The sequence below is a fragment of the Syngnathus leptorhynchus genome, chromosome 9, assembly GCF_054491065.1.
Source record: "Syngnathus leptorhynchus isolate UIUO chromosome 9, UIUO_Slep, whole genome shotgun sequence".
NCBI lineage: Eukaryota > Metazoa > Chordata > Actinopteri > Syngnathiformes > Syngnathidae > Syngnathus > Syngnathus leptorhynchus.
In genome coordinates, this window is record NC_141203.1 from 4353369 (window position 1) to 4379545 (window position 26177).

The 26177-nt window shown below is 42.2% G+C and overlaps 1 protein-coding gene across 14 annotated transcripts in view; it reads left to right on the plus strand.

Annotated features, from left to right (window-relative positions):
* The window catches only part of mycbp2 (MYC binding protein 2), a 55664-nt gene that overhangs the window by 14464 nt on the left and 15023 nt on the right, over positions 1 to 26177 (plus strand). For 3 of the 14 annotated variants that reach the window (XM_085921054.1, XM_085921062.1, XM_085921056.1), the window contains exons 12-55: positions 90 to 294; positions 386 to 550; positions 913 to 1071; positions 1694 to 1898; positions 1988 to 2133; positions 3261 to 3371; positions 4833 to 4937; positions 6085 to 6204; positions 7081 to 7162; positions 7540 to 7657; positions 7735 to 8093; positions 8314 to 8486; positions 8573 to 8698; positions 8819 to 8946; positions 9028 to 9119; positions 9437 to 9571; positions 9647 to 9730; positions 9820 to 9916; positions 10011 to 10203; positions 10294 to 10568; positions 10883 to 11104; positions 11187 to 11378; positions 11869 to 12075; positions 12159 to 12296; positions 13185 to 13363; positions 13449 to 13600; positions 13678 to 13778; positions 13854 to 14072; positions 14706 to 14928; positions 15006 to 15124; positions 15229 to 15316; positions 15460 to 15509; positions 15593 to 15765; positions 16232 to 16376; positions 16467 to 16673; positions 16761 to 16816; positions 17136 to 17251; positions 17422 to 17519; positions 18039 to 18155; positions 18705 to 18845; positions 22264 to 22488; positions 24216 to 24348; positions 24428 to 24553; positions 25399 to 25626. In XM_085921054.1, coding sequence (XP_085777180.1) covers positions 90 to 294; positions 386 to 550; positions 913 to 1071; positions 1694 to 1898; positions 1988 to 2133; positions 3261 to 3371; positions 4833 to 4937; positions 6085 to 6204; positions 7081 to 7162; positions 7540 to 7657; positions 7735 to 8093; positions 8314 to 8486; positions 8573 to 8698; positions 8819 to 8946; positions 9028 to 9119; positions 9437 to 9571; positions 9647 to 9730; positions 9820 to 9916; positions 10011 to 10203; positions 10294 to 10568; positions 10883 to 11104; positions 11187 to 11378; positions 11869 to 12075; positions 12159 to 12296; positions 13185 to 13363; positions 13449 to 13600; positions 13678 to 13778; positions 13854 to 14072; positions 14706 to 14928; positions 15006 to 15124; positions 15229 to 15316; positions 15460 to 15509; positions 15593 to 15765; positions 16232 to 16376; positions 16467 to 16673; positions 16761 to 16816; positions 17136 to 17251; positions 17422 to 17519; positions 18039 to 18155; positions 18705 to 18845; positions 22264 to 22488; positions 24216 to 24348; positions 24428 to 24553; positions 25399 to 25626 — 6733 coding nt within the window. Of the gene's footprint in view, positions 1 to 89; positions 295 to 385; positions 551 to 912; positions 1072 to 1693; positions 1899 to 1987; positions 2134 to 3260; positions 3372 to 4832; positions 4938 to 6084; positions 6205 to 7080; positions 7163 to 7539; positions 7658 to 7734; positions 8094 to 8313; positions 8487 to 8572; positions 8699 to 8818; positions 8947 to 9027; positions 9120 to 9436; positions 9572 to 9646; positions 9731 to 9819; positions 9917 to 10010; positions 10204 to 10293; positions 10569 to 10882; positions 11105 to 11186; positions 11379 to 11868; positions 12076 to 12158; positions 12297 to 13184; positions 13364 to 13448; positions 13601 to 13677; positions 13779 to 13853; positions 14073 to 14705; positions 14929 to 15005; positions 15125 to 15228; positions 15317 to 15459; positions 15510 to 15592; positions 15766 to 16231; positions 16377 to 16466; positions 16674 to 16760; positions 16817 to 17135; positions 17252 to 17421; positions 17520 to 18038; positions 18156 to 18704; positions 18846 to 20351; positions 20430 to 22263; positions 22489 to 24215; positions 24349 to 24427; positions 24554 to 25398; positions 25627 to 26177 lie in introns of all 14 variants that reach the window. The other 11 variants (XM_085921057.1, XM_085921058.1, XM_085921069.1 and 8 more) reach the window with 10 other exon arrangements.

A 26177-nucleotide genomic window follows, 5' to 3' on the forward strand; every position in this document is an offset into this window, starting at 1 on the left:
TGTATGTTGGCCACAAACTCGAGTCCTGAATTCATTTCTGTATAAATTTAGTAACACTACAGTTGTCTTCCTTCATCCTCCCATGTCAGATCTACTACACTGGAAAGTATCAAAGCCTGGGCATAAAGCAAGGAGGACCTTCCGCTGGCAAATGGGTGGAACTTCCTGTTACCAAATCTCCCAAGATCCTTCAGTTCTCCGTTGGCCACGACGGCTCCCACGCATTGTTAGTGGCCGAAGACGGAAGCGTCTTCTTCACCGGTTCCGCAAGCAAAGGAGAAGATGGAGAGTCCAGTATGAGACATCCACATTTATGTTGTTACGGCTCATATCGCAAGCTAACACAATTCAATTAATGTGTCATTTTCTTCGACACCCCGCGCAGCTAAAAGCCGGCGACAACCCAAACCCTACAAGCCCAAGAAGATGATCAAATTAGAGACCAAGATGGCAGTGTATACGGCGTGCAACAACGGCAGCAGCAGCATCGTCACCAAGGACGGCGAGCTCTACATGTTTGGAAAGGACGCCATTTACAGCGACAGCACTTGTGAGTTCATCTTTCATAAAAATATAGTTGAATCGTCACAGTCAAATGTCCCTACCTACAAATGAGCAAGTTGTATTTCAAATAATTTTCTGGGAAAATAGTTGTAGTTCGTAGTAGTTCCACAAATACAGTGGAATATCCTAATTACAAATTGGTGACCCTGTTCGCAAACTGAAACGATCATAAATCAAGGTCATGTTTCTCATTAAATGAATGGAAATGTAATTAATCAGAAGTCACCCACAATCGTGATATGTGTCGTTTTAAACTCAATAGGTTCCAGTTCCACTCTCTAATGTTTATTGAACCCACACTGTTCTTATTAATTCTCACATTTTACCATCACCATCTGCTCTCCACAGGCCAGGTGAGTGACTTGAAAGGCCACGTTGTGACCCAGGTCGCAATGGGAAAGGCCCACACGTGCGTCCTGACCAAGAGCGGGGAGGTGTGGACGTTTGGTGTGAACAACAAGGGCCAGTGTGGCAGAGACACAGGGGCCATGAGCCAGGCTGGGAAAGGTGAGCAAAATAAAACCATCAAATTAAAACCCAAAAAAGTTTCTACATACAATATACACGATTAAAGATAGTTGCAGAAAGCATGTGCTAAGACTGGGAACTATTTCATACTGAGTAGTGGAGATATAACCGCCATTAGATTTTTTTATTTATGTTTATTTTGTTTTTGGGTGTCGGCTAAAAAGTGATGCACTTTGGAGTCAGGCATAAATTGACCCTCCTCCACTATAGAATAACTTGAGTGCCTTTGCTTGTTTCAATGGTGATCCAGCACAATTGCACTGGGGGATATACAAGCAAATGCATTTTTGTGGGTCAAACATGGAGAGAAGCCTAAATGTAAGAATGATGTCTATCCGTTTTTTCCCGTCATAGAAGTAATATTTGATTGGCAGTTGGGAGTTGAGCGTGGTTTCATCGCATTTGGAAGACAGGCCCACACTGTTTGCGATTTTCCACGACTCACGTCTCATTTGATATATTTGGCGATTTATTTTTTAAATGATTAAAATTTGCCGCAATTACTAACTCTCTTCTCTGTGGTGTCACATTTAGAATACATATTTTCACTTTACAATGACATCATAGTTTGACACTTGCTTGGCCGATGTGTCCGTCGCAGCATTCGGTGTGGAGAACATGGCCACGGCCATGGACGAGGACCTGGAAGATGAGCTGGAGGAGAAGGAAGAGAAGAGCATGATGTGTCAGTCTGGCATGCACAAGTGGAAGCTGGACCAGTGCATGGTTTGCACAGTGTGTGGGGACTGCACGGGCTATGGTGCCAGCTGTGTCAGCAGTGGGCGGCCTGACAGAGTACCAGGAGGGTAGGAGAACACAGATACCATATATATATATATACATTATATATAAGTCCTTTCAAATGACATCTTTGTGTATTTTTTTTCCCCCCCAGCATCTGCGGCTGTGGATCAGGGGAGTCTGGCTGCTCGGCATGCGGCTGCTGCAAAGCTTGTGCCAGAGAACTGGATGGTCAGGAGGCTCGGCAGAGAGGCATTTTTGATGCAGTCAAAGAGATGATCCCATTGGATCTCCTCTTAGGTAACGTCTTTTAACACTTGGAGCCTCTTTTATACAGCGATCCGAGAAATTTGGCACTATAAAGCCGACATTTAGCCTCCTTTGCTGTTACTGTGTGAGCTTTCGCACAGCCACACGGCACCCTGCAATCAGATGATTTGCTGACGTCAATGCTAGCTTCTGTTGTGACGTATGAAATACTTTTCTGACAGCAACATGTGCTTTCAACACATCAGGGCGGGAAAAGTGAGTGTAAGGTGTTGTATTTGACATCCCACCCTCGCCATTGCGGCAATCCCTTACAAACAGTCGGCGTTATGCTGCGGTTTGTGATTAATAATACATACAGGACGTGAAAACGTTTGTTTGAAAAATCACAACTTCACAAAGAAAACAAAATTGCTGAGAATAAGGTTGTGATTATATTAGAACAAAAACTATACATTTGAGGAAAAAGGTCATCATTAAATTTGAAATTTATGAGAAAACTGCAGGGCGGGTCTCGCAAGTGTGACATTATACACTTCTGTCCCGGCATTACAGAATACACTTACACAGAGTTGCTGGTTCTATTATGACCGTGATACTACCTTCAAAAGCAGAAAATAGCAAGGTGGACTTTGGCCATTCTTTGCATGGTGCCACTGACACAGAACAACAGGAGAAGGGCATCTCTTACAGGCAGGCTAAAAAAGGATCTGCTGTGTTCTGCCCTGCAAACTTTACTTTATCATTCACTCACAAGTTGTCCCTCTCACTTACACAATAAGCATGATTATCTCCTTACTACATAAGGTGTGGAAAGAAGATTTTTTCAGCTTTCAGGAGTGTGCTGATTAATGCAACCCGTGTAAGGATCATAGGAAACTTTGAAAAAGTTGAAAGAAACCTGTCTTTGTTATTTCTGAGCCTATTCTGCACACACTGCCCCCTGCCTGTTGCTTTTCTGCTGCATTCCATGTGCCTGTGTCACCCATTTTGTTCTCCTGTGGAGTTGACTCACTGTTAGTCCATTACGTGACGTCTATTCATCATCATTCATTCATTGATGTTTTTGTCTTGTTGTGTTCTGCTCTGCTCCTTCTTCTCTTCCCATCCTGCATCTGTCTGGCCTGGCTGCACCTCCCCATCCTTTTTTTTGTTATCAGCTGTGCCTGTTCCTCCCCCTCCAGGCGTGAACATCGAGGAGCACATTCAGATTCGTCAGGAGGAGAAACGGCAAAGGATCAACCGCCGACACAGGCTGGAGGAGGGACGAGGTAGGAATCAGGTCAAGTCAGATGGGGGCCATCCATTTATCTCAGGCATATCTGGCTAAAATGGAAATACATCAGGGAACCTCTATTTGTGTTTTGGCCACACTGAAAAATCAAAAAAAGAATATTCATTTGAGAAATAAAAAAAGAATATTCATTTAAGAAGGCATTTACATTTACGTATTTAACAGAATTCAATACTTTTACGATAGATAAAATGTTACTTCGTGAAAATAAAAATGAAGAGATAAATAAATATCTACATTTTTAAGTGATTGTGTTCGACCGACTGTTGTAGCACAACAGAGCGAGAGCAGCGTATGTGCACAAAACGGATTTCCTATTTGTCATTTTATGCATCAGAGCTCTTGCGTTGGAGAGAGATTACTACTCGCTAAAAATTGGTATGGTAATACAAATTGGCCCGTCAATGTCAGACCTATTTAATTTATTTAGGACTGAATATACTGTATCCCATGTCGGTGTTTATTACTACAGTAGCCGTGATTGATACTTTGCTAGCTCTCAATCCTCATGCAAACATTAATAAAAAGTACACGCATTCTTCCAAATAATCTATGTTTCATACTCTTAAATTATTGCTTAACTTTTAGAAATACATGAGTTTTTTTTATGTGTTCATTTATTTTTTTCCAGAGATAACTGTATTTGTTGGCTTGATAAGTGGAAAAAAAAAACAATTGACAATCACTCCTGAATTTTTTGGAGCTGAGTAAGACTTTTCAGTTGCCTGAACAAAGTAATGACTTGACTTGCTTTTGTTTTGGTGACTTGACGTCAGATATTCATGTGATTATATTTTTACAAGAATAAGCCATAATATTAACATCAGTCATACTTTTCAAGATTAAAGTCATCTTGACTTTAGCCTGAATTTTTTTTTTTCCTTCTCCGACAATTTATTTTCAGTGTGGCCAATACAATATTGTGCAACACCACATAATCTCAGAACTCCTGGTACACATACAAACACAGAGCTTCATCACAAACACAATTTAAAACCCAATTTACTTCAAAATATCATCCATGTAATTATTTACCACTAGTTGAACTGGTCATCCTAACCACATTACCCATCTTCATTAAGTGCAATAATTTTCCAAACTCAAATATACAGCTGCATTTGCCATGCGTGGCTTGAAATATAGCAGCCGAGGGGCAAATTTAGAGTAAAATACGGTTTTCAGACCTTTCTAGTGTATTTATAAATAGTCAGGGAGTGTTGGGAATAGTGTGAATGGCATGAGTATCAATCAGTGTTCATCCCCTTTCATTTCAATGATCTTTAAGGTGCTGCGCTAGCTTGGGTGCCTTGGTGACTTCCCCCATGCTTTTTTTTTTTGTGAGCATGCATGGTCGTGGCATAGCAGTATTTATCTTGTGCTGTTTCCCATTGATTTGTGAGCGTTGTTGCATGCATGTGAAAGTTTCTTTCTCCCCTAGGCCCAATTGTTTTCCCCGGTACCATTTTAATGAACCAGCGTGAGCAAGCCCTAGCCAGAATAAGACCCCTTCAGGCGCTAAGGCATAAACGGGACAAGCACAAAGGTACTACGGTCTTACACTACCTCAATGGGGACGGAGACGACCCCCCCCTCCCTTTATTTGACTTATTTCACCCGTCTGGCTGTCCCGTCCACTCTCTAACGGGGGTCATTCAAGTGTCTTTAGGTTTAGATTTCATAGCAAGATCCACTCACTTGTGGGCTTTCTAATAGCAAGCAGTTCCACCATGGTTTGATTTGTTTTTCAAATTGCATGGTGGGCTGGATCAAATGCGGATGGTTGACTTTTCTCAGACACAGTGGTTTTGATTATGACTTAATGCCAGGGAGAAGGAAAGCCTTCACCATTCCTGTTTAACAAAAAGTACACTAGACCCTCAGAAGTGGAACACGAGTACTTTTCTAGGAGGCTAATTGATTTCATTCTTGGATTACATTTAATCTTTTTAGAATGCTACTTCAAAACATTACCTGTCCACTTGGTACAAGTTGCCTTACTGGAAACAAATTAATTTATTTTACAGGTTCTGAGTTCTCCTTCAGCATTCCTTTTCTCATTGTTTGATACAGCAAGAGTTCCGAGGGTCAACTGTGTGTATACTTGACGATTTTGCACTTTTTAGCATCCTTCCTGAAGAAGAGGAAGCTAGGTTTCCCCTTTGCCCCCCCAACTGACACACTCTTGCACACCACTGTTTTATTTGTGCTTAACTTCCAGCCCTGCCTGTTTAGTCATAGGGCTATGAGTTAGTCAATATTTAATTTGATAGTAATTAAGAAGGTTCTGATCTATTATTTTGTAAACCACAAACAGTTGGCAGTCATTGTGTTGTATTGGAATTGACGCAGTTACTCCCACGCCTTAAGTCGGACCTTTTACACAAGACTCTCAGTCGACCATATTTCCTCAGTGGAGTTTAAAAATTATATATAAATACAGTCTGTTGTATCTCTTGCAGACAACCTTTATTGTGTTTTATTTGAGGTCTGTTTCCCAGAAAGATCTGTTTTTTCCTCCCTCTTTCATTCTCAGCATGTGATTTCCTTCTCTCTTTTTCCCTGCAGCTTAGTTTCTCCCAGGACTGTAGACACGAGACTCCTGGAAGTCGGTCCTGAGCTGCTTTTGCTACCTTCTGTTGCCCTCAAAACAGATCTACTTTTGTGATATATTTTTTTTCTTCTTCTTCTAGATGGCAGCAGTGAGCGCGGTGAGAAAGATGCCAGTAAAATCACCACCTACCCACCCGGGGCAGTCAGATTTGACTGTGAAATGAGAGCTGTGCAGGTCAGCTGCGGTTTTCACCACTCAGGTAGGTTACCGTATTTTCCGGACTATAAGGCGCACCTAAAAACCTCAAATTTTCTCAAAAGCCGACAGTGCGCCTTATAGTCAGGTGCGCCTTTATATATGGAGCAAATTCCGACCCGGCCATCTAAATTTAAACTGGCCCGAAGCATTGTGTCATAAAATCAATCATAAGTGGCCCGCTGAAGACTATGAATCATGAATCAAAAAGACTAGGGATCATTACTTTGTGATTATAAAGTAATTTGTTGCGTCTGAAGTTGAAATAAAAAAGATCAAATGGAGAATGATTTGATTTGGATTAAAAATCTGACATGATGCAACCTGGCCTGTTTACTGCAGTCACAAACACCAATATCACCCTTCTTATTCATACAACAATAAAACAAACTTAATACATCAAATAAAAAATTAATTCAACTTTCATAAAATTGTTCATTTATTATTTTAAACTTTAACTTTTAAAGTTTACTGATCTATCTGACTGTTTTGTTTTGTACTTAATAAAGTAAGTTTTACATGTTTGTTTTGTGTGTTGTGTTATATTAACATTATTGACATATTGTTATTGTTTTCACTATTTCAAGTTATTATGTTGTGAGTGCATTAATGGTGCGCCTTATATTCCGATGCGCCTTATATATGGACAAAGTTTTAAAATGGGCCATTTATTGAAGGTGTGCCTGATAGTCCTGTGCGCCTTATAGTCCGGAAAATACGGTACTTCTCGTAACCTTGATTCTAAACTTTCATCTTAACATCAGAGATCTGGTCAGCCGGGGTTCTTGGCATGTCAAATTGATAATATGATAGTGATGAACCACTACTACTTGTTTTTTGCTATTTCTCTTGTGATTTTTATGGTTGCATTTTCTTGCAGTGGTGCTGATGGAGAATGGAGACGTCTATACGTTTGGTTACGGACAGCATGGCCAGCTTGGACATGGTGACGTAAACTCCAGGTACTCTTTCGATTGCCTTGAAAAACATACAGGGGTTAAGACAACCAATGGTGGTAACCAGAAATTGAAGACGTATATTGTATGTAAAACACTTCTAGGCCATAAATATAAAATAATCAAACACAAAATAATGCAAAGTAGGTTATTACCAGCTAGTCATCAACTCAAATTTTTGTATGAAAACACTCCAAGCCCATTAATACAAAACATTAAAAACAGTAAGTGCGACTATGGCTTATGCTGCGTGATGTCATGATCATGTGTACCTTTCCTAACCCCAAAATGTTATATTTTAGGATCTTTGTAAACCTACGATGCTCTGCAAACGTCTTAATCTTGAGCAAATTGACCATACAAACGGCATCTCGTCTTTCTAGGGGATCTCCAACGCTCATCCAGGCTCTCCCGGGTCCGAGTGTCCAAGTGACGGCAGGCAGCAACCACACTGTTGTTCTTCTAGTGGACGGGCAGGTCTTCACTTTTGGTAGTTTCTCGGTAAGATTTTTTTTTTTTAACAATTTACTCAACACGAGTCACATTGAAACCCCAAAAACGCACAATTGATCTCTTAGAAGGGACAGCTTGGGCGACCTATCCTTGACATGCCCTACTGGAACGCCAAACCATCCCCTATGCCCAACATCGGCGCCAAATACGGACGAAAGGCCACCTGGATCGGCGCCAGCGGTGATCAGACGTTCCTGCGTATTGACGAGGCGCTCATCAACTCACACGTGCTGGCCACTTCCGAGATCTTTGCCAGCAAACACATAATTGGTCTCGTGCCCTCCTTCGTTTCTGAGCCGCCTCCGTTCAAATGCTTACTCATCAACAAAATGGACGGAAGCTGCCGCACCTTCAATGATTCTGAGCAGGAAGATCTGCAAGGGTTTGGGCTGTGCCTGGACCCTGTCTATGATGTCATATGGAGGTCAGTCCAAGGACATTTCGTGCTATTATTTTCCATTAAAAAAAGATCACTCTGGCCCACCAAGCATATATGTTCATTACAAAGAGTCCCCAATATTTGTTGCATCATTTTAGCTATTGTTTTGTGTGTTGCTGCTAGCCACTCCACATCTTCTCCCTGTGCTCCTTCGAAAAAACTTTGGTAATCAATCTCCATTTGTCCTTCATCTGTGTGCTATTAGGTTCTTACCAGCTTCGAGAGAGATGTGGTGCTACAACGCAGTGATAGCAGACGCCAGGGTGCCCTCCGCCACAGATCTACAAGCTCGCTGCAGCATCCTCAGCCCGGAGCTGGCGCTGCCTGCGGGGTCACAGGCCACCACCACACGCTCACATGGCGCCCTACACATTCTTGGTAATGCAAGAGCTTATATTCTCCTTTGGTGTTAGCGTTTACCGCAACGCCAGAAAGTTTCATGCTAAGTATACTTCTGTCGCCAGGTTGCCTAGATACCCTGGCGGCCATGCAGGAGTTGAAGATGGGTGTGTCCAGCGCCGAGGAAGAGACACAGGCAGTTATGAAGGTCTACTCCAAGGAGGACTATAGTGTGGTGAACCGCTTTGAGAGTAAGTGTGTACTTGAAAATATAAATCAGTCGTCTTTGAGCTGTGATTTATTGGAGGTTAGCTGTTGAACGTTATAGCCATCAGCGCATTGCACGGCCTTAATGATGTGGGATGTTTTAGGTCACGGTGGCGGTTGGGGCTACTCGGCCCACTCTGTTGAGGCCATTCGCTTTTGTGCTGACGCCGACATCTTGCTGGGTGGGCTGGGCCTCTTTGGTGGGCGTGGAGAATATACCGCAAAAATCAAGGTAAGAAACCTGTTGCTCAAATTAAAGCTGTGTTGATTTCTTATTCAGAATTAATTGAATACTTTAAACCCATTTTGGCAGCTTTTTGAACTGGGACCTGATGGAGGCGACCATGAGACAGATGGAGATCTTCTTGCTGAGACTGACGTACTGGCCTATGACTGTGCTGCCAGGTACAGTTAATTTTGATTACTGGTATCTACTGTATTGAATATTACTCAAGTGCTGCCTAATCTACTTGCGTAAAGAAACGCCTGGCCTAAGTAGACGCCTCCTTTCTTCTTTCTGCCTTACTTTTTTAAATGCATCTGCACAAATAAAGTTCTTCTCCATAAATACATACAATTATTAAGATGCATGGGACTGTGGGAACTTCAGTGGGGGGAAAAAAAGCTGCTGGGGATTAAGTACTATATGAAAAAGTATTCTTCCCATTCATCACGATTGCATTCATTTCAATTGAACGTTTTTGTTTTTAAATCAATTCTAGAGAAAAATACGCCATGATGTTTGATGAGCCAGTGCTACTACAGTCGGGCTGGTGGTACGTGGCCTGGGCCCGGGTCTCTGGTCCCAGCAGTGACTGTGGATCCCACGGACAAGCTACTATCACCACCGATGATGGGTACAACGGACTTCATGTTTATCTACCATGCAATACCTTGGGAGACATATTTAATTATGATTTGTTTCTCTTAAGTGTGGTATTCCAGTTTAAAAGCTCCAAGAAGTCAAACAATGGTACAGACGTCAATGCGGGTCAAATTCCTCAGCTACTTTACAGGCAAGTGTTATTACTAGTGATTTATGCTTCTTTTATATTGTCAAATAAATCAAATAAATGTAAACATATCCAATATTATTTCACATTAGGCTTCCGTCAAATGATGGCAATGCATCAAAAGGAAAACAGCAGACCAGTGAGCCAGTTCACATCCTTAAGCGCTCGTTTGCTCGGACAGTCTCTGTGGTAACTACCGGCACAATAATTTGGAGGTGGTTAACATCACATAGCTTTATTATTTACACGTTTTTTTTTTTCTTTTTTTTTTCCCCCCCCACAGGAATGCTTTGAGTCTCTGCTCAGCATCCTCCACTGGAGCTGGACCACCTTGGTTCTGGGTGTAGAGGAGCTGCGAGGCCTGAAGGGCTTCCAGTACACAGCCACCTTGCTTGATCTGGAGAGGTTGCGCTTTGTGGGTACGTGCTGCCTCCGCCTGCTCCGGGTCTACATCTGCGAGATCTTCCCCATTGCCGGTAAGATGACACACTACGGACACCTGCCTTATATTGATAGAAAAGTTTTGATTTCAAGTGGGTGTTCTCACTGTGTGATCGGGCTCTTAGCCAGTGCCAAAGCTGTGGTGGAGGAGTCGAGCAAGCTGGCCGAGTGCGTGGGGAAGACACGCAGCCTGCTGAAGAAAATCCTGTCGGAGAGCACGGACAACTGTTTGACCAAGCTGGACAACGACCCACAGGGCTACCTGTCCCAGCCTCTAACGCTACTGGAGGCCGTGCTGCAAGAGTGCCACAACACCTTCACCGCCTGTTTCCATTCCTTCTACCCAACACCTGCGTTGCAGTGGGCCTGCCTCTGTGATCTGCTCAATTGCCTGGATCAGGTTAATCATCATTTTGTTTCTATGTTATTTTACATGTTTAAGCTATTCGTCTTTCAAAAATTGATTCTTGTTGGGATCAATTATTTTTAGAATCATTTGCTCCTTAGTTCAGACATTTGCTATGATGAAATCTTTATAAACAATACAGAGGCATGTCCAGTATGACCAGTCTAATGGTAATTGAATCAATCTTTAAGCATAAACACCAGATCTAAAGCCGTTAACCAGTAATGCAATTTAAAACGGTAGCTAAACCCTGAGGAGAATAAAGAGCGCTAAAAGAACATCTTCCATTTTGTTGTTATTGTTTCCAGGACATTGCTGAGGCCAACTTTCGCACATCCAGCAGTCGTCTGCTGGCGGCAGTGATGTCAGCTTTGTGCAACACCTCGGTTAAGTTGACATCCATCCTGCCCATCGCGTACGACGGCGAGGTCCTGCTGCGCTCGTTAGTCAAGCAAGTCAGCACGGAGAACGACTCGGCTCTCGCTCATCGCTTCCCCCTGCTTGTGGCCCACATGGAGAAGCTAAGCCATGTGAGCGTCATGTGCACGTTGTGAACTATTTTAATTCAGGAAATGATTGAAAGGATTGAATTGTTATTCTCCTCGACCTTAGACCGAGGAGAACCTGATGGGAATGACCAGCTTTCGGGAAGTCCTAGAGAAGATGCTGGTGATCGTGGTGCTTCCGGTCAGGAAGAGCCTGAGGAAAGAGGTGGAGCTTTTCTCTCCACACCTGGTGTCCAACACCTGTGGTCTGCTGGCCTCCATTGTCTCTGAGCTCACTGCCTCTGCCCTGGGCTCTGAGGTAAAGAATTTGATCACTTTTCACAGTGGTAGAAGTTTTACATGGTAAAGTTCTTTCTATAGCTGAGAGGAATTGCTGGATGGGAGCAGAATTGAGTGTAGTGCGATGTTTCAAGGATTTGCTGGGTCATGAAGTATTATCATCACTTTTCCCCTAGACACCACCTTGAGCCAAAGTCAGGACTCAGCTGCATGTCCGTATAGTAACTGCCACTCAACAGCAGCTCTTAGCATCAGCAATTTGTCACTCCTTGTTAAGAAGTCACACTTTAAGCTTTTGGGAAAGGACATTGTTTGAAACAATGAGCAGCCCCCCCTCCCAAACAAAGTGGACTTGATGGAAAATTGACATTTGAATAGCTTGTTTACAAACTGTTGGGTCTCTAGAGGTCCTGTCCACCTATCAAGTTTTGTTGAATGCCTATTTCTGACCAAGTCATGATGTATGTATATATTTAGAGTGAATTATTTTTTTGTCTCTTCCTTATTAGATTGATGGTCTGAACTCGCTCCACTCTGTGAAGGCCTCTCCAAACCGTTTCACCAAGACGAGCCAAGGCCGCAGCTGGAACACGGGCAACGGTTCTCCGGATGCCATTTGCATGACAGTGGACAAGCCGGGTGTCGTCTTAGTGGGTGTCTGCGTGTACGGAGGCGGCGGCATCCACGAGTATGAGCTGGAGGTGCTCGCTGACGATGTAAGAAAGCGTATTAAGGTGGATTTGTGTTTCACTGTGCACCGTTTCAAATTGTTTTCGTTAACTTCTGTGTTTTCATACAGGCACAAACAGAGCACCCGGGGGACTCTGCACACTCTCATAGGTGGACATCTCTTGAGCTGGTGAAAGGAACTTACAGCACTGATGATTCTCCTAGTGATATTGCAGAGATTCGCTTGGACAAGGCCGTGCCGCTCAAGGTACATAGACAATTAAAAAAAAAAAAAGCTTGGCTCTGTTTTAGTAATCCTCTTTGTACTGCTTTTACTCAGTGCCCCCTAGTGCTGAGAATGAGACACCATATAACTGAAATATCTTTCGACTGCAAGAACGATGTACATTGCAAATCTTTCCAAAGAAGACCAATCCACACTTCCAACATTTTATCATTTCGAACAAATTGTACGACAGGAAATAATATACAGTGAATTTATCAGTTCTTTTTAGTTAATTGTATTGCTATAATGTGTGAGCAGCCAGACTCTTTTCTGTGTCGCTATATATTGCATTTTAGGTTCTATGTTTGTCATCACACTTCCCTTTTCTATTACCGGTACCCTTCTGCGGTGGCATAAAAAAAATGCAGAGCTCATTTGTGAAGTTCAAGTTATATAGACTGGGGGTCTATACCTTTTTGAAAGCGAGAGCAATTATACTTGGGCACTGATTAATACGAAGGGCTACACACATTTGCTCAAATTCGTGTTAATTTTGTTGTATGTTAATCAATAATAAATGATGTGAATTTTTGGGAAGACACCGATCGTGTTAATAGTTTCTCACAATAACGAGCAACGTTTTATTTCTGTAATTCTCTGCCAGTGTCATCTTTATTTTCAAAATATCATCCATGCAACATTCCTAGAAAATCACAGTGCCAACACAGGTTTGTTATTCTTCGAACAGACCCGTGGGCTACTAATGTGGTCCTTGGGGGTCTACCTGGTGGTCCTTGGGGGTCTACCTGATGGCCCTTGGTGCAGAGTTCATAAAATTTGATGGCATCTTGCTTGATGTTGATATTTTTCTGGAATATTGTTAAACCTTTGTGCTATTCCACTTTAAAACTGAGCCGTATTCTCGTTTAGGAAGCGGTAAAGTATGCCGTGCGATTGCGCAACTATGGCAGCCGCACTGCAAACGGAGATGGCGGCATGACCACGGTGCAGTGCTCAGACGGTGTGTCCTTCACCTTCAGCACTTGTAGCTTGAGCAGCAATGGCACCAACCAGACGCGAGGACAGATCCCTCAGATTCTCTATTACAGGTAAACACCAACTTTCTTTTTCAGAAGACATCTCTGTTCTCCTGTATTTTTTTTTTTTCTCCTGACATTTGTCTTCTGACTTAAGGAGTGAATATGATGGCGATCTCCAATCCCAGCTGCTGAGCAAAGCCAACGAAGAAGACAAAAACTGCAGCCGCGCACTGTCTGTGGTCAGTGCTGTGGTCAGAGCCGCCAAGGACTTGCTTCATAGGGCTTTTGCTGTCGATGGTAAGCCGGGTAATCAGACACCTCATTTGCAAATTTAACTTAGAGCCACTCGAATAGATTTTCTTCAATGTCCATTTTCTCTTTAGTGGACGACATCCCTGAGTTGTTAAGCTCCTCCAGCCTCTTCTCCATGCTGCTTCCCCTTATCCTGGCTTACATTGGCCCTGTGGCTGCATCTGTACCAAAGGTATCCTTTTGAACTAGCATTCCATCGACCCTCTTCATTTGCATGGTGTTGATATTGCGCCTCGTCCTCAACCAGGCCGCCGTCGAGGTCTTCGGGCTCGTCCAAGAGCTGCTTCCCGCAGTCTCGGCCCTCAACCAAAAGTACGCCCCGCCCACGTTTAACCCCAATCAATCGACGGACAGCACAACTGGCAACCAGCTGGAGCAAGGACTGTCAGCTTGCACAACCTCCAATCATTACTCCGTGATAGAAAGTGACCACCCCTACAAACAAGCCGGGGTCACGCAATATAAGGTACAATATTCTTGAATATATCCCAATGCTTTTGGTTGCAGCCCATACTTGCTTAGTTAGGGCATGTCAGTGTAATCTGATGTCACACAAAATGACACAGTGATTGACTGAAAGACTATTGCAATTAATTAGCGTTTCCTATATTTAGTGGTTATACTGGATATTACCACACAAACAGCTCTTCGTGGAATATATCTTAATGATATATATTCAGGTAATCCTAGATTAGAAAAAAAAAAAGGATTATCCTGAAATGCCCGCTTCAAAGATTTCACAATGCCTGTTTTTGTTCAACTCTGTCTAATCAGCTAACTGGGGGGAAAAAAAAGCATTGAATATGCTTTGTTGAGTTTAGATAAAATTAATTACTCTCCCCCACCAAAAAAACTTCATTATATAGCAGTGTATTAAAAACAAAATACTATCTGTGTGTATGCTCTCAGCCTGAAATGATCAAGATTCATTTGTAAAAATAAAAGTGAATATTGCTGTCGCCATTGATGCTTTTTGTTTACGATCGTAGGTTTGATGTTGCCAAGGGACATATTTCCAATATTGAACGCAGCATTTACACCACATTTGAATCAAGTCTCTTTTATGTTGTAACCGTGATAAGATCTCATCTGCCTTCAGATCTCGTTTCCTGAATGCGTGCGTTGGACAAGCATCGAGTTCGACTCGCAGTGCGGAACTGCTCAGCCCGAAGACATCCTCCGGCTGCTCATCCCCAGTCGCACCCTACACCTGTCCTGCTTGGGCAGCAAAGCTCTGGTGCATGACACCATCAACACCTGGACCGAGCTCAGGAAGTTTTCAGGCTCAACGGGCTGGCCGACCACAGTGCTTGTCCTGCCAGGTGAGAGGATTGCATCCTGTTTTTTTTATTTCTTAATTCATTACAAATATTAACGTTGCAATAAACTTCCTCTACAGGAAATGAAGTCCTGTTTTCACTTGAAACCGCCTCAGATTATGTGAAAGATGAGAAGGCATCCTTTTATGGCTTTAAGTGTGTTGCAGTGGGATATGAATTCAATCCAGGCCCTGATGAGGTAATGTCTGCTTCTTAATTCTTCTGCTTAATAGTTCTTATTATATCAAAATAAAACCTGAATGTCACAGTATCTATTAGATCAATTCTTTTTGGATATTTAAGGGCATCATCCAGCTGGAAAAAGAGTTGGCGTACTTGGGGAGTGTGTGTGCTGCAGCTCTGATGAAGAAAGACCTAGCGCTCCCTATAGGTATGGGGCCTGACTTGCATGATACGCCAATTACGACTCATCGTAATGTATTATATATTGCGAGTTACTACTATTTAATTCCATCATAACCTCAAAAACTACTAGTGTATCATATGTTTTGTCCTGCACTCCCATGTTGTTAGGCAATGAGCTAGAGGAGGACTTAGAGATCCTAGAAGAAGCCTCTCTCCAGGTAAGCGACTTGTTAAATTGATTTATCATTTTTTAAAACCTATTGTCATTCTGCCTTTATTGATCCCTTTGCCGCCCTATTAGGTGTGTAAAGCTCATACAGGGATTTTAGGGAAGGGTCTGGCACTCTCCCATCCGCCGATCATTCTCGAGGCCCTGGAGGGGAACCTGCCCTTGCACCTCCAAACCAACGAGCACTCTTTCCTTGAGGACTTCATCACGTGTGTGCAGAACTCAAGCGGAGGACGCCTAGCGAGGTAGAAATTAATCTCTTTGCCTTTTGTTTTGATTTTCCGCTGCACAGGTTTTACTTTATTTGCTACTGAAGCTTGGTTCTCATTGGTCGAGCAGATTAGTCTTTGTTATCATTTGACGATCCACAACTCCAAGAGACCAAAATAAACATGCTAATGTGAGTTTAGCTTTAGCGTAACTGCAATAGTCTATTATTTCTGTCCTTAGTCGCCTCTTTGGTAAAGTCTGGCTCGATTTAAATTCTAAACTACAGGGGGACCCTCCTTCTCCTTAATTGATACGTTGTAATGATTGTCATTCTCACCCTGGTTTTGATTTTTGAAGTGCAAAATCAAGTTTAGAACCCAGCCAAGTCGGTACTCTCTCATTTCAAAGTAGGATAAGATAAGCTCACAGTGAGACATCCGACTTGTGCCGTTCACAAGTAACGCCATGTTTTGATAACGCTTTGTCATCTCTTCCTTCAAGGTGGCTGCAACCAGACTCCTACGCCGACCCCCAGAAGACATCTCTGATCCTAAACAAAGACGACATACGCTGCGGGTGGCCAGCGACTATTGTTGTGCAGACCAAAGATCAATATGGAGATATGGTGCATGTTCCAAATATGAAGGTTGGAAAAAATGTTGACTTACATTTAGAGAAAATTGAACTGGTAGAAATGTAACACTAGACTAAAATTGCTCATCTGTTTCATAACCAGGTGGAAGTAAAGGCCGTGCCTGTTTCTCAAAAGAAGTCGCTGCAGCCTGAAAATGTGAAAAAACTGCAGCGACTAACCGGAAGCTCCTCACCGGCGTCTTCAGGTCCCGACCTCACCTTTGGAGGTCTGCCAGCACCCAAGCTGGAGGCCACGTACGAGCCCATGATTGTGAAAGAAGCTCGCTACATTGCCATCACTATGATGAAGGTCAGCACCATACACGGATTGAAAAGTCTTTTCTGTTGAGCACCTTATGTAATAACTCCTTTTACTTTGTCATTTATATTTTTCTAGGCATATGAAAACTACTCGTTTGAGGAGCTACGCTTTGCTTCTCCCACTCCAAAGAGGTACAAGATAGTGAGAGTTGCATTCGAGTACTGTGGAACCTTATTATTCTCATTTCAAAACAATTGGAAATCATGTCAAAGTAAAATTACTCTCCTTTTGAAGACACCTGACAGATGCAATGGAGAGTGGTGTATATCTGGAATGAATAAGTCTGTAGCATTTGGTTAGTTTGGTATAGTTGATGAGCTTCTTACTGTGGTCAAATTAATTTGCGTATGTCATCAATGATTGCTCATCATACAGTGAAGCCAAAATATTTCCGATGCTGTTTCTGTGCTAAACTCGGTTCCGTGGTCGTCATCACATTTTCCTTTTCAGGCCCAGCGAGAACATGCTGATACGTGCCAACACTGATGGAACCTACAGTGCCAACTGGACCCCGGGAGCGATCGGTCTCTATACGATCCACGTCACCATTGATGGAATTGAAATAGGTGTGTGGTCATCTCTTATGCTGCACTTAAAACGCATCTTAGTTTCATAACGGGACATCACTTAGGGAATGTTTGGAATGCACTGGAGTCAGTCTTTGTATGTTGCTTTTGGGAATACTTAGGGCAATGGTGTTTGCATTAAATTGAAATAAAGTACCTGGCTTCTACAGATGCAGGTTTGGAGGTAGAAGTCAAAGACCCTCCCAAAGGCATGATACCACCGGGGACGCAGATGGTCAAACCCAAGGCAGAGCCTCAGCCAAGCAAGGTTAGCTGTTATTTTGAATGTACCTTCCTCGTAAACACATCCATGTTTGTAATCACTCTACGGAAAGCTTAAGTGATCTTCTTGTCTCAAACACGACATCGCTCAAGATATCAGAAGATTTAAAATGCTTTGACTTCTGAGAAACATTTGAAAAAAAAAAAAAAAAAAGTGATTATTTTCAGTTGATTGGTCAAAATACCCTAGCGCTCACTAAGAACCAATCACAATCAATCTACTAATAATTTGCTCCTCTACTTTCATTTCTTCTCATCACATCAGAACATCTTTCATTAAAATGTACCTCTATATTGACTTTTCCACCAAATTTCCAAACTTTCCTTGCGGATATTAGAAAGAATGTCCACTGCACTGAGGCGACCTCATCCAACCGATGTATGTCCTTCTTTTTGTGCATGCGCCCCCTGCTTTCTTTCCCTCTTGCTCTGCTTCGATGACTCTCCTTCTTTGTCTTCTGTTGCTGCTGTGGCTCACACACAGTCTCCCCTCTGCTTCTCTCAGGTACGCAAATTTGCGTCCAAGGACAGCGCAGGCCTACGTGTGCGCAGTCACCCCTCCCTGCAGAGCGAACAAATAGGCATAGTGCATGTCAATGGCACCATCACTTTCATTGACGAGGTAATCGAGCCCCTGAAAAGATGATTACACTTATCCGAAGCCGATAAAGACAGAAATTTACACAAATGCAGTGATACCTCCAAATCAATTGCCGTACAATTTGGAACTCAGTATTTTTGTGAAATTTTGCTGTCACCGTTGCTGTGAGGATAAATCAAGCTTTCAAGTTCCTCTGAGCAGTACACGTATCATCATAGATCTTCTCCAAATAGTCATTGTGAATCCGCTTGCTTCTAAATGTTGTGGTGATGACCTTTTGCCCCAAATCTTTACACTTCTCTTTGACATATTACTGCTTACAAAGTCTCCCGAGGCATTTTTAGGGATAGTTTGCTTTTAGTTGAAAATTCAGGAGGAACCTGAAATGCGCTGTAACGATAAAGGTTACGAGTCCAATCTAAATCATTCCTGAAATTGAACTCTAAAACATTCATATCGTCCCTTTTTTTGAGACATTCTTGTGGCATTCTTTTCATGCCCCTCCTGTTTCCATAGTAACGCCCTGCTCTATTGCTTGTTTCCTCTGCCCTCCCCTTCCGCTTACTCTAGATCCACAATGATGATGGCGTGTGGCTCAAGCTCAATGATGAAACCCTAAAGAAGTACGTGCCCAGCATGAATGGGTACACCGAGGCCTGGTGCCTTTCTTTTAACCAGCATTTGGGCAGGAGCCTTCTGGTCCCCGCCGACGTAAGTAAGAAGGAGGCAGATTGACGGAAGCTGGGGAGAAGCTCTCATTCCCTTGTTTGTTACGAGTCAAAATTACTTTTCAAGGTTCATGTTTTGGCACCCTCTTCCGAAATGTACACAAAGCATGGAGGGAGCTTATGCATGTACAGTATCTTTTTAAATAACAATTTATATTAAGGCGCGTAGCTAAGAGATGCTTCAAGGAGGTTATGAATTACCAAAATATACCGTATTTCCTCTTATAGTGACTCAAGAGGTTAGAATATGGTCAAGGCCTGTTGGGTATTTATAGTTTTAGGATTACGTTTAGAATATTTGCAAATGTTATTTTTGTAGCATTGTTTTCCCACAAATGAATGATACTTCAACTACTTCAATATCATAAATATGCCTCATATGAATGACTTGGTCAGTCAACTGTCATGAGTGCCAAGTGTCTATTATGGGAAAGGAACTTCTTAGGAAGGAGATCTACAGTTACTCAGCTCTTCTCTTGAGAGTTTCAGAGGTCTAAGGCTGCTTTGTGCGCCGCCACACCCAGATCAGCGCGGCTAGCCTTCAAACACGCTAGACTAGACTAGCGCTGGCACGGAAATAAAGTTATGCCCATTTATTTACCGAGCGCATGGGCGCCAATCTACCCATATATGTCTTTAATTGAACAACTGGTGATTACAGTTTCCAACAATTTCCAATTAATTAAGATGTAAATAATCACAATTCATAGAACTGCTTTTTTTTTTTTTTGGGGGGGGGGGAAAAAACGCTGCCGAATTTTACGTTGTTCATTGAAGTGAATAATTCACCAGAGGAATACTAATTGGAGCACTGTGTAGGCTGCGAGCACTATTTGAGAAAATACGGTATATGTTGAAATGGAAACAACTCTTAGAAGCGCTCATGCACTCACACTTTTGAGTGCATTGATTAACACAGAGAACAAGACGCCACTTTAATCCTGTGGTAAATTAGCTGAGTGGGCTCTTTCTTCATTCCCTCACAGTCCATTAACACTAATGCATTACGGCATGCCGCAATGAAGGATTTTTTTTTTCCCTTTCTCTCTCTCTTGCTTTTTGCTACTCCATGCCATGACCAGTACCGCAAGACACTATGTTATGCTCTTCAGTTGTTTGAGTACCAATGGGAGAGGAAAAATGAAATTCATGTTTTCGTGAAGCTTTTGAGTGGAGTAGTTACACCTTCCGCAGTTCCACTTTTGCATCTGGTCGCATTTGGGGCTCCAAGGCTTTCAGTGCAAGGTCTTTGTCTGAACAGCATGACACACCGTATCATCCAAGTCGGGGGGAATTTTTTTTGGAAGTGCTTTCCATTCTTCTTTTTTTTTTTTCAAATGATACTATTTTGACTGATCCCCTCAATGAGCCAAATGTGCGAGAAACTTGTTCTTCCAAAAAAAAAAAAGACTTCAGCGCCCCTTCACTCATTCCTCCATCCTGTTTTTCTCTGCTGTGTGTCTTGACTGTCTCACAATCTGTTGCTCAGAGTGTCTTTAACGCTAGCCATGGAGTCAGGGATATCGGCTTTTTGTCGTGGACACCCTTAACTATAATCCCACCACAGGTGAGTTGTATGAAGGAGAGGGTTCAATAGCTTGCTTGCCCCCCCCCCCCCCCCCCCCCCCCCATCATCACCTATAGCATCTCATTTATTTCTCACGCAATTTCTGTAGTTGTGTCAAAAGGAAATGGAGCCAAAGTTGCATGGACGTCTCTTTTCTTTTTGTATCTTTTTGTCAGCCTAAAGTGATCGTAATGTTTCTCTTGAGGTGATCGATGTTTTTAATTGCATGGAATCCAAGACTTCTATACCAGTTAGGTGCATGTTTATGTCTCCTCGCATGCCCTCCGTCGCTCTTTAAGAAAATGGCATCATTGTGTGTCGGTCTTTCAAGTGGAGTCAGGAAAAGTTACCTAATTCCTGCGCACTGCTTCTGTACTTTCCTCTTGAATGGTTTTAAAACAACTGGACAAAATTATTGAGACACGACTTAATGAATTAATCAAAAGACTTAAAAGTTTCCTCTGAATCTCGGTGCATCTGGTGGACTTTTGATGGGGACAATTACCGTAATGTTAATTATTGGTTTTAATAGTGTGATTTCAATAGGATGGGAACATTTCGCTGAATATTTTGAACTCCTGTTTTGATGTCAGTGGTATTCTGAGAATAGAGGAAGTTTCTGTTCAATTGTGGACATCATGCTGTTCGCCTTTAGCAATCTCATAATGCGTGAAACAACTGCTCCGCTAATGGTTGCAACCAATTTGTAAACTCCAATATGACTCATTTGCTCCAATCCACAAGTTATCAAAACAAAAATGTTTCACATGATTGCTGATCAGTTCATCGCCAATGACAAGAGACCTTGGGCAGTTCAGTTTCTCACCTTGTAGAATGGACAACACTCTAATGTCTTTTAGAAAGACCTCGTAGAGTAGTAGAAGCTGTTATCATTGCAAACAGGGCAAACATTTGCACATTTTCTTCTTGGTGTTCCAATACTTTTGTCCATATTGTTTTTGATAAAACATTGCAAATGTAAAGTTGTACTGTAAAGTTTCTGAAACTTGTTTTATCTGTTAAAAGCTTATTTCCTCACATCATGGCCAATATTTACTTAACTGGAGAGTATCAATCCAATGTTTTTGTAATTACGGTGTATTTCTTTACATTTGACCAAATTAAAAGACCATTTTTAAAATAAAATACAATAACAGTTAGCCTTGTGAGGATTAGCAGTGTTGAAGATGAATGATTGTATATAATAAACATGACAGGAACAACTTTCTGCCATGGCTATAAATAATTAATATAATTTGTCAAAAGTACAGCTCTTCAAAACATTTTATCCTCATTAACGTTCAAGGAAACAAAAAAGTGTAAATCTTCTGAATAGCTTTATTAACATTGTTTATATTCACCGCACACATGCTGACAATAAGAGCACCATTGCCACCTACTGTAGTGGATGTGCAATTACACTTTGTTCTAGTGGCAGAAAAGGCGCATTCTCTGGGATTTCACGTGGTTCCCCTGGCATTGCACTACAACCCCCCTCCCTGGGTGGGCCCGTGGCACTATTTGAGAAGGGCTGTCCTAAAAGCGTCAGCTTTGCAGATACCACATCGATTATACAGGCGACGCGTGTCGTTGTAAAGATGTCCAGCATGACATAGTGGGGAGGGTAATCACGGCGTCTTCAAGTGGAGAAGGCACCTATTCTCTATTCCAGTGGAGGCCACAGTTTGAGGGAATATGTTCTGTAAAAATCTGAGAAAAAGCAAACTACAGTGGAGTCTCCTCGACTTGAAAAAGAGATTTCATTTGGTCTAGTTTTTAGTCATACTTCATGTGTGCTCCCACTCATCCTAATTCCCACTTTTACTTCTTTCAGGAGGTCAGGGGCCAGACGGAGGACACCACAAAGGAGGTGAGCAGCTGCCCTTCCCACGAAGCTCCCGCTCGGGTGCAGGGCGGGGCAGGGCAGGGCGGCGGACCGGGGCTTTATAAGGTAGTGAAGACCGGCCCCTCTGGTCACAACATCAGAAGCTGCCCAAACCTTAGGGGTATCCCCATTGGAATGTTAGTACTTGGCAACATGGTCAAGGCCATAGGCGAGGTATGCACTCATCCCAAATGCAATGTCTTAATGATGGGTAGGGTGGATGGAATTTCATTTCGAAATGAACGCCATTGATCAAATGAAGCCAAACCCCCCACACAAACAAAACTCCTGAAACTGACTAATCTCTGTATCTTGTGGCTATGTGCGCTTCATCTTTCACACTGTGTCTGTGCGATTTCTTCCTGATTTCTAGTTCTTCAGTTTATCATATTGACAAGTGAAACTTTTATCGAACGTAGCGACATCTTCGCCTTCTCTTTTTTTGGCTGCTGCTGCGGTGTGTCATGCTGTTCACTAGCCTCCACTAGAATGGCTCATCTGGACCCAGGAGGCGGAGCCTGCACTCACTAATAATTCCCATCTGTGTTCTGTTTTTACCCCCAAATAATATAGTGTTTCAGGGAGTTGAGTGCATTTAACTTTCAGTAAGCAACCTCTCAACGAGTAAGTTTTGCTTGAGCCACATTGGTTTGTTCCATAGTGTGGCGTGCTGACAACACAAAAAAAAAAAAAAAATGATCAAATCCTTGTGTTCCAATATTGTGCATTGTGTACTGTATTTAAATTGATTTATTCTGTTGCATGTTCAAGATTTTCTCGATTGCAATTTGTGCCATAGTCTGTGCAGTGACTTCAATGGGATTGGAAAAAAAAAAAAATGAAGTGCCCATAGACTGTATAAAATGTGGATGCACCCATTGTGACGGGGGTTGAGTGTTTTAACCACTGAGTATTTGAGGGTGGAATTTAGCAACAAATACAAAAAAAAACAGTAAAGCCTTTGAGGTAGAAGCAATTTGTATTGAAATGCATTTGAATTTTAATGCTCCCCTATGCTGTTTGTACGAGCTAGGGACCCTGCAATTGAAATGCGTATGGATTTTTCTTTAAACCCCCCAGCCAGTCATCAGTCATCAACACGATATATTTTCTAAACTCCACTCGCATTTGACATGCAATGCATACAAATGTAAAAAAAAAAAATTCTGAAAATAGTCAACCAACACTTCATATATTGACATCATCTGAGGTCATTTTTCTACAAAAGAAATTGTGCAAAACTTTTTCATCCAGCTGTTTCTATATAAAGTACAAACAATAAACCTCTCACGCTTGACTTTCACAAGGTTAGGGTTATAACCCTAAAGGCATTCTATTGCTATGGCTGCGATGTAAGCCAAATTCGAATGAAATTAGAATGCACCATTGTCAATCACTAACCTTTGTGACTGTACTAGTAAAGTCAGAATTGCATGCAGGGAACCCTTCTATTTGCATTGTCATAGGGATCAAACCCTGTCATGAACAGTGAAAATCCACCACTCTTGGTTTATATTGCCTTTAAATGATACAAGAGGATGTCAGAGAACTACTTTTGTCCAATTGATGCTTTCATCTCTTCAGTTTGTTTCCCTGGAAAACAAGGCACCAGCAACTGTTATCAATATACAGACTGTGAATAATTGAATGAAAAGGCCTCTAAGCCGTAAATATAAACTATCAATCCATACGGGAGTAACCGAGCATGCGTTTCAAAACGTTACATCGATATTATAATAAAGCGAGTCCGCTTTAAGCTGATTGCTACCAGATGCAAAGGCTACATCCACTCTTATACAGTCTACAGTATGTTTTATTTGATGAAATAAGGAATAAAGGATAAATAAGGACAGCATGGGTTGGTTATAGAGTTTGGATAAATAATATTATGTTTGTGCCAGGTGGTCAACTCAGAGGGAACTTGGGTGCAGCTGGATAAAAACAGCGTCGTGGAGTTCTGCGAGAGTGATGAGGGAGAGGCTTGGTCACTGGCCAGAGACCGCGGAGGGAACCAGTACCTTCGCCACGACGAGGGTAAGCCACCTCATCCGTCATCACCGTACGACAAAATGCGATGGCTTTTGGGATAACGTGACCCAATCTGCTCTCGCAGAACAAGTGCTGCTCGAGCACGGTGCTCAGACTCCGCCGCCGAGCCCTTTCTCAGTGCAGGCCTTCAACAGAGCTGCGACATCCAACGGAGCTCAGGGCTTCGACTATGGGATCACCAATAACAAAGGTCAGCGTAGGGATGGATTAGATGTCAGCACAAATTCTAACACTCATGCCAAACATTTTGACTGCTGTTTTTATCATAACTGATATTCACTCAGCTGCCTCCAAGTTAGCTACACCTGCACCGACCCACAGTGCTCCTTCCTGCACAAAGAGTGGAATGCTCAGTTTTAAAGGTGCAATCATTCAATGATTCATCAACAACTAGTTGATTATTAATTGATAACAAAAGTTTGGAAATCTTTTGTTTTATACCCTTGCAGACTTTAACCACATTAATGAACATCAACTTGAACTGCAAACGTTTGACCACAGTAATAAATTGATTATGCATGAAGGGAGCAGTTACTTTTGCAAAAAAAAAAAAAACAAAGTCTCGATGCTGGATCTCATATGGTACAGGTGTACCTAAACAAGTCTGGCCTCACACGTCACTAAACACACGCGATCCTCATGAGAATTGATTTCATGGATTTAGTCGCCTTTTTCATAGTCAGTCCTTTTAATCGAGAGCCATGTGAAGAATTTCCCCCCCCATAGTTTTAATTTTGAGATGATCACACGCTACATTGAAATATCACCAATTCATTGCAATATCACTTTTCATGTTTTTATGCATGATTTGATGCTTTTAAGCGATGTCTACTACCTCTACATTATCATCATCATCATGTCTGTGTTTTTCTTCAGTCAGGCAGCTGTAGTTTTGCTTGGCCACTCCACACATATGTCACGCTTAATATGAAGATTGAGCTACCCTCACCCTCTATTGTGGTGTCCCTCCCCGTCCCAGTCGTCCCCCTATAGTTAGCTATAGTTTCTCCACCTCCTCTGTCTCCGTGTTTGCAGGTGACCGACTGAGTGCCATACTGAATTCCATTCAGTCTGGGCCCTTCGTCTCAGCAGCTCCCTCCTCAATGTTTGAGCAAGCCGCACAGCCTCCCTCCTCTTCTTCCTCTTCCTCTTCCTCTTCGTCCTCCTCCTCCTCCTCCTCTTCCTCTTCTTCCCTTGTCCACAGTCCATTTGTGTTTGGACAGTCCCCCTCCCAACTGTCTCAGCCGCAACCACAGCTTCTGAGTAAGTGTGTCCAGTGATTAGTCAGCTCCTGATCAAAATTGTTCTAGATTATTATTATTATTTTTTTTATACTTCCCTCATCGTCCTCATTCGCCCAGAATGTGTTGTAAGGCATCACATGAATTGTGTTGGTCCTTCAGCGAGAATACCTTAAACAAGTTTGCCAGTCTATTATTGAGTTATTGTTGTTTTAAAAATGAATAGGTGACATTGGATTGAAGTATACATTTCCTCAAAAAAAGGCTTCTACTCCAATAAACTTTACCCCTCAAACAGATGCCCCCCTCCCTCAGGAAAAGAAAATAGCTTGTGGTACTTTACTAGAACTGACTGCAACAATTGTCCAGGTATGTCTTTGCCCTGATAATTATGGCAAACGTACAACTTAAAAATATTTGGCCTCCCACTTTTATTAAAAAAAAAAAAACTTTTACCTTTACTCCTCTTGACAATAGTGCAAGAGGAGGAAATAAGTAATATGGTAGTCACCTTTTTAAAACAAGAATTAGAATCTCAATTGTCGACTATATAACTTGTTCAAATTAAATTTT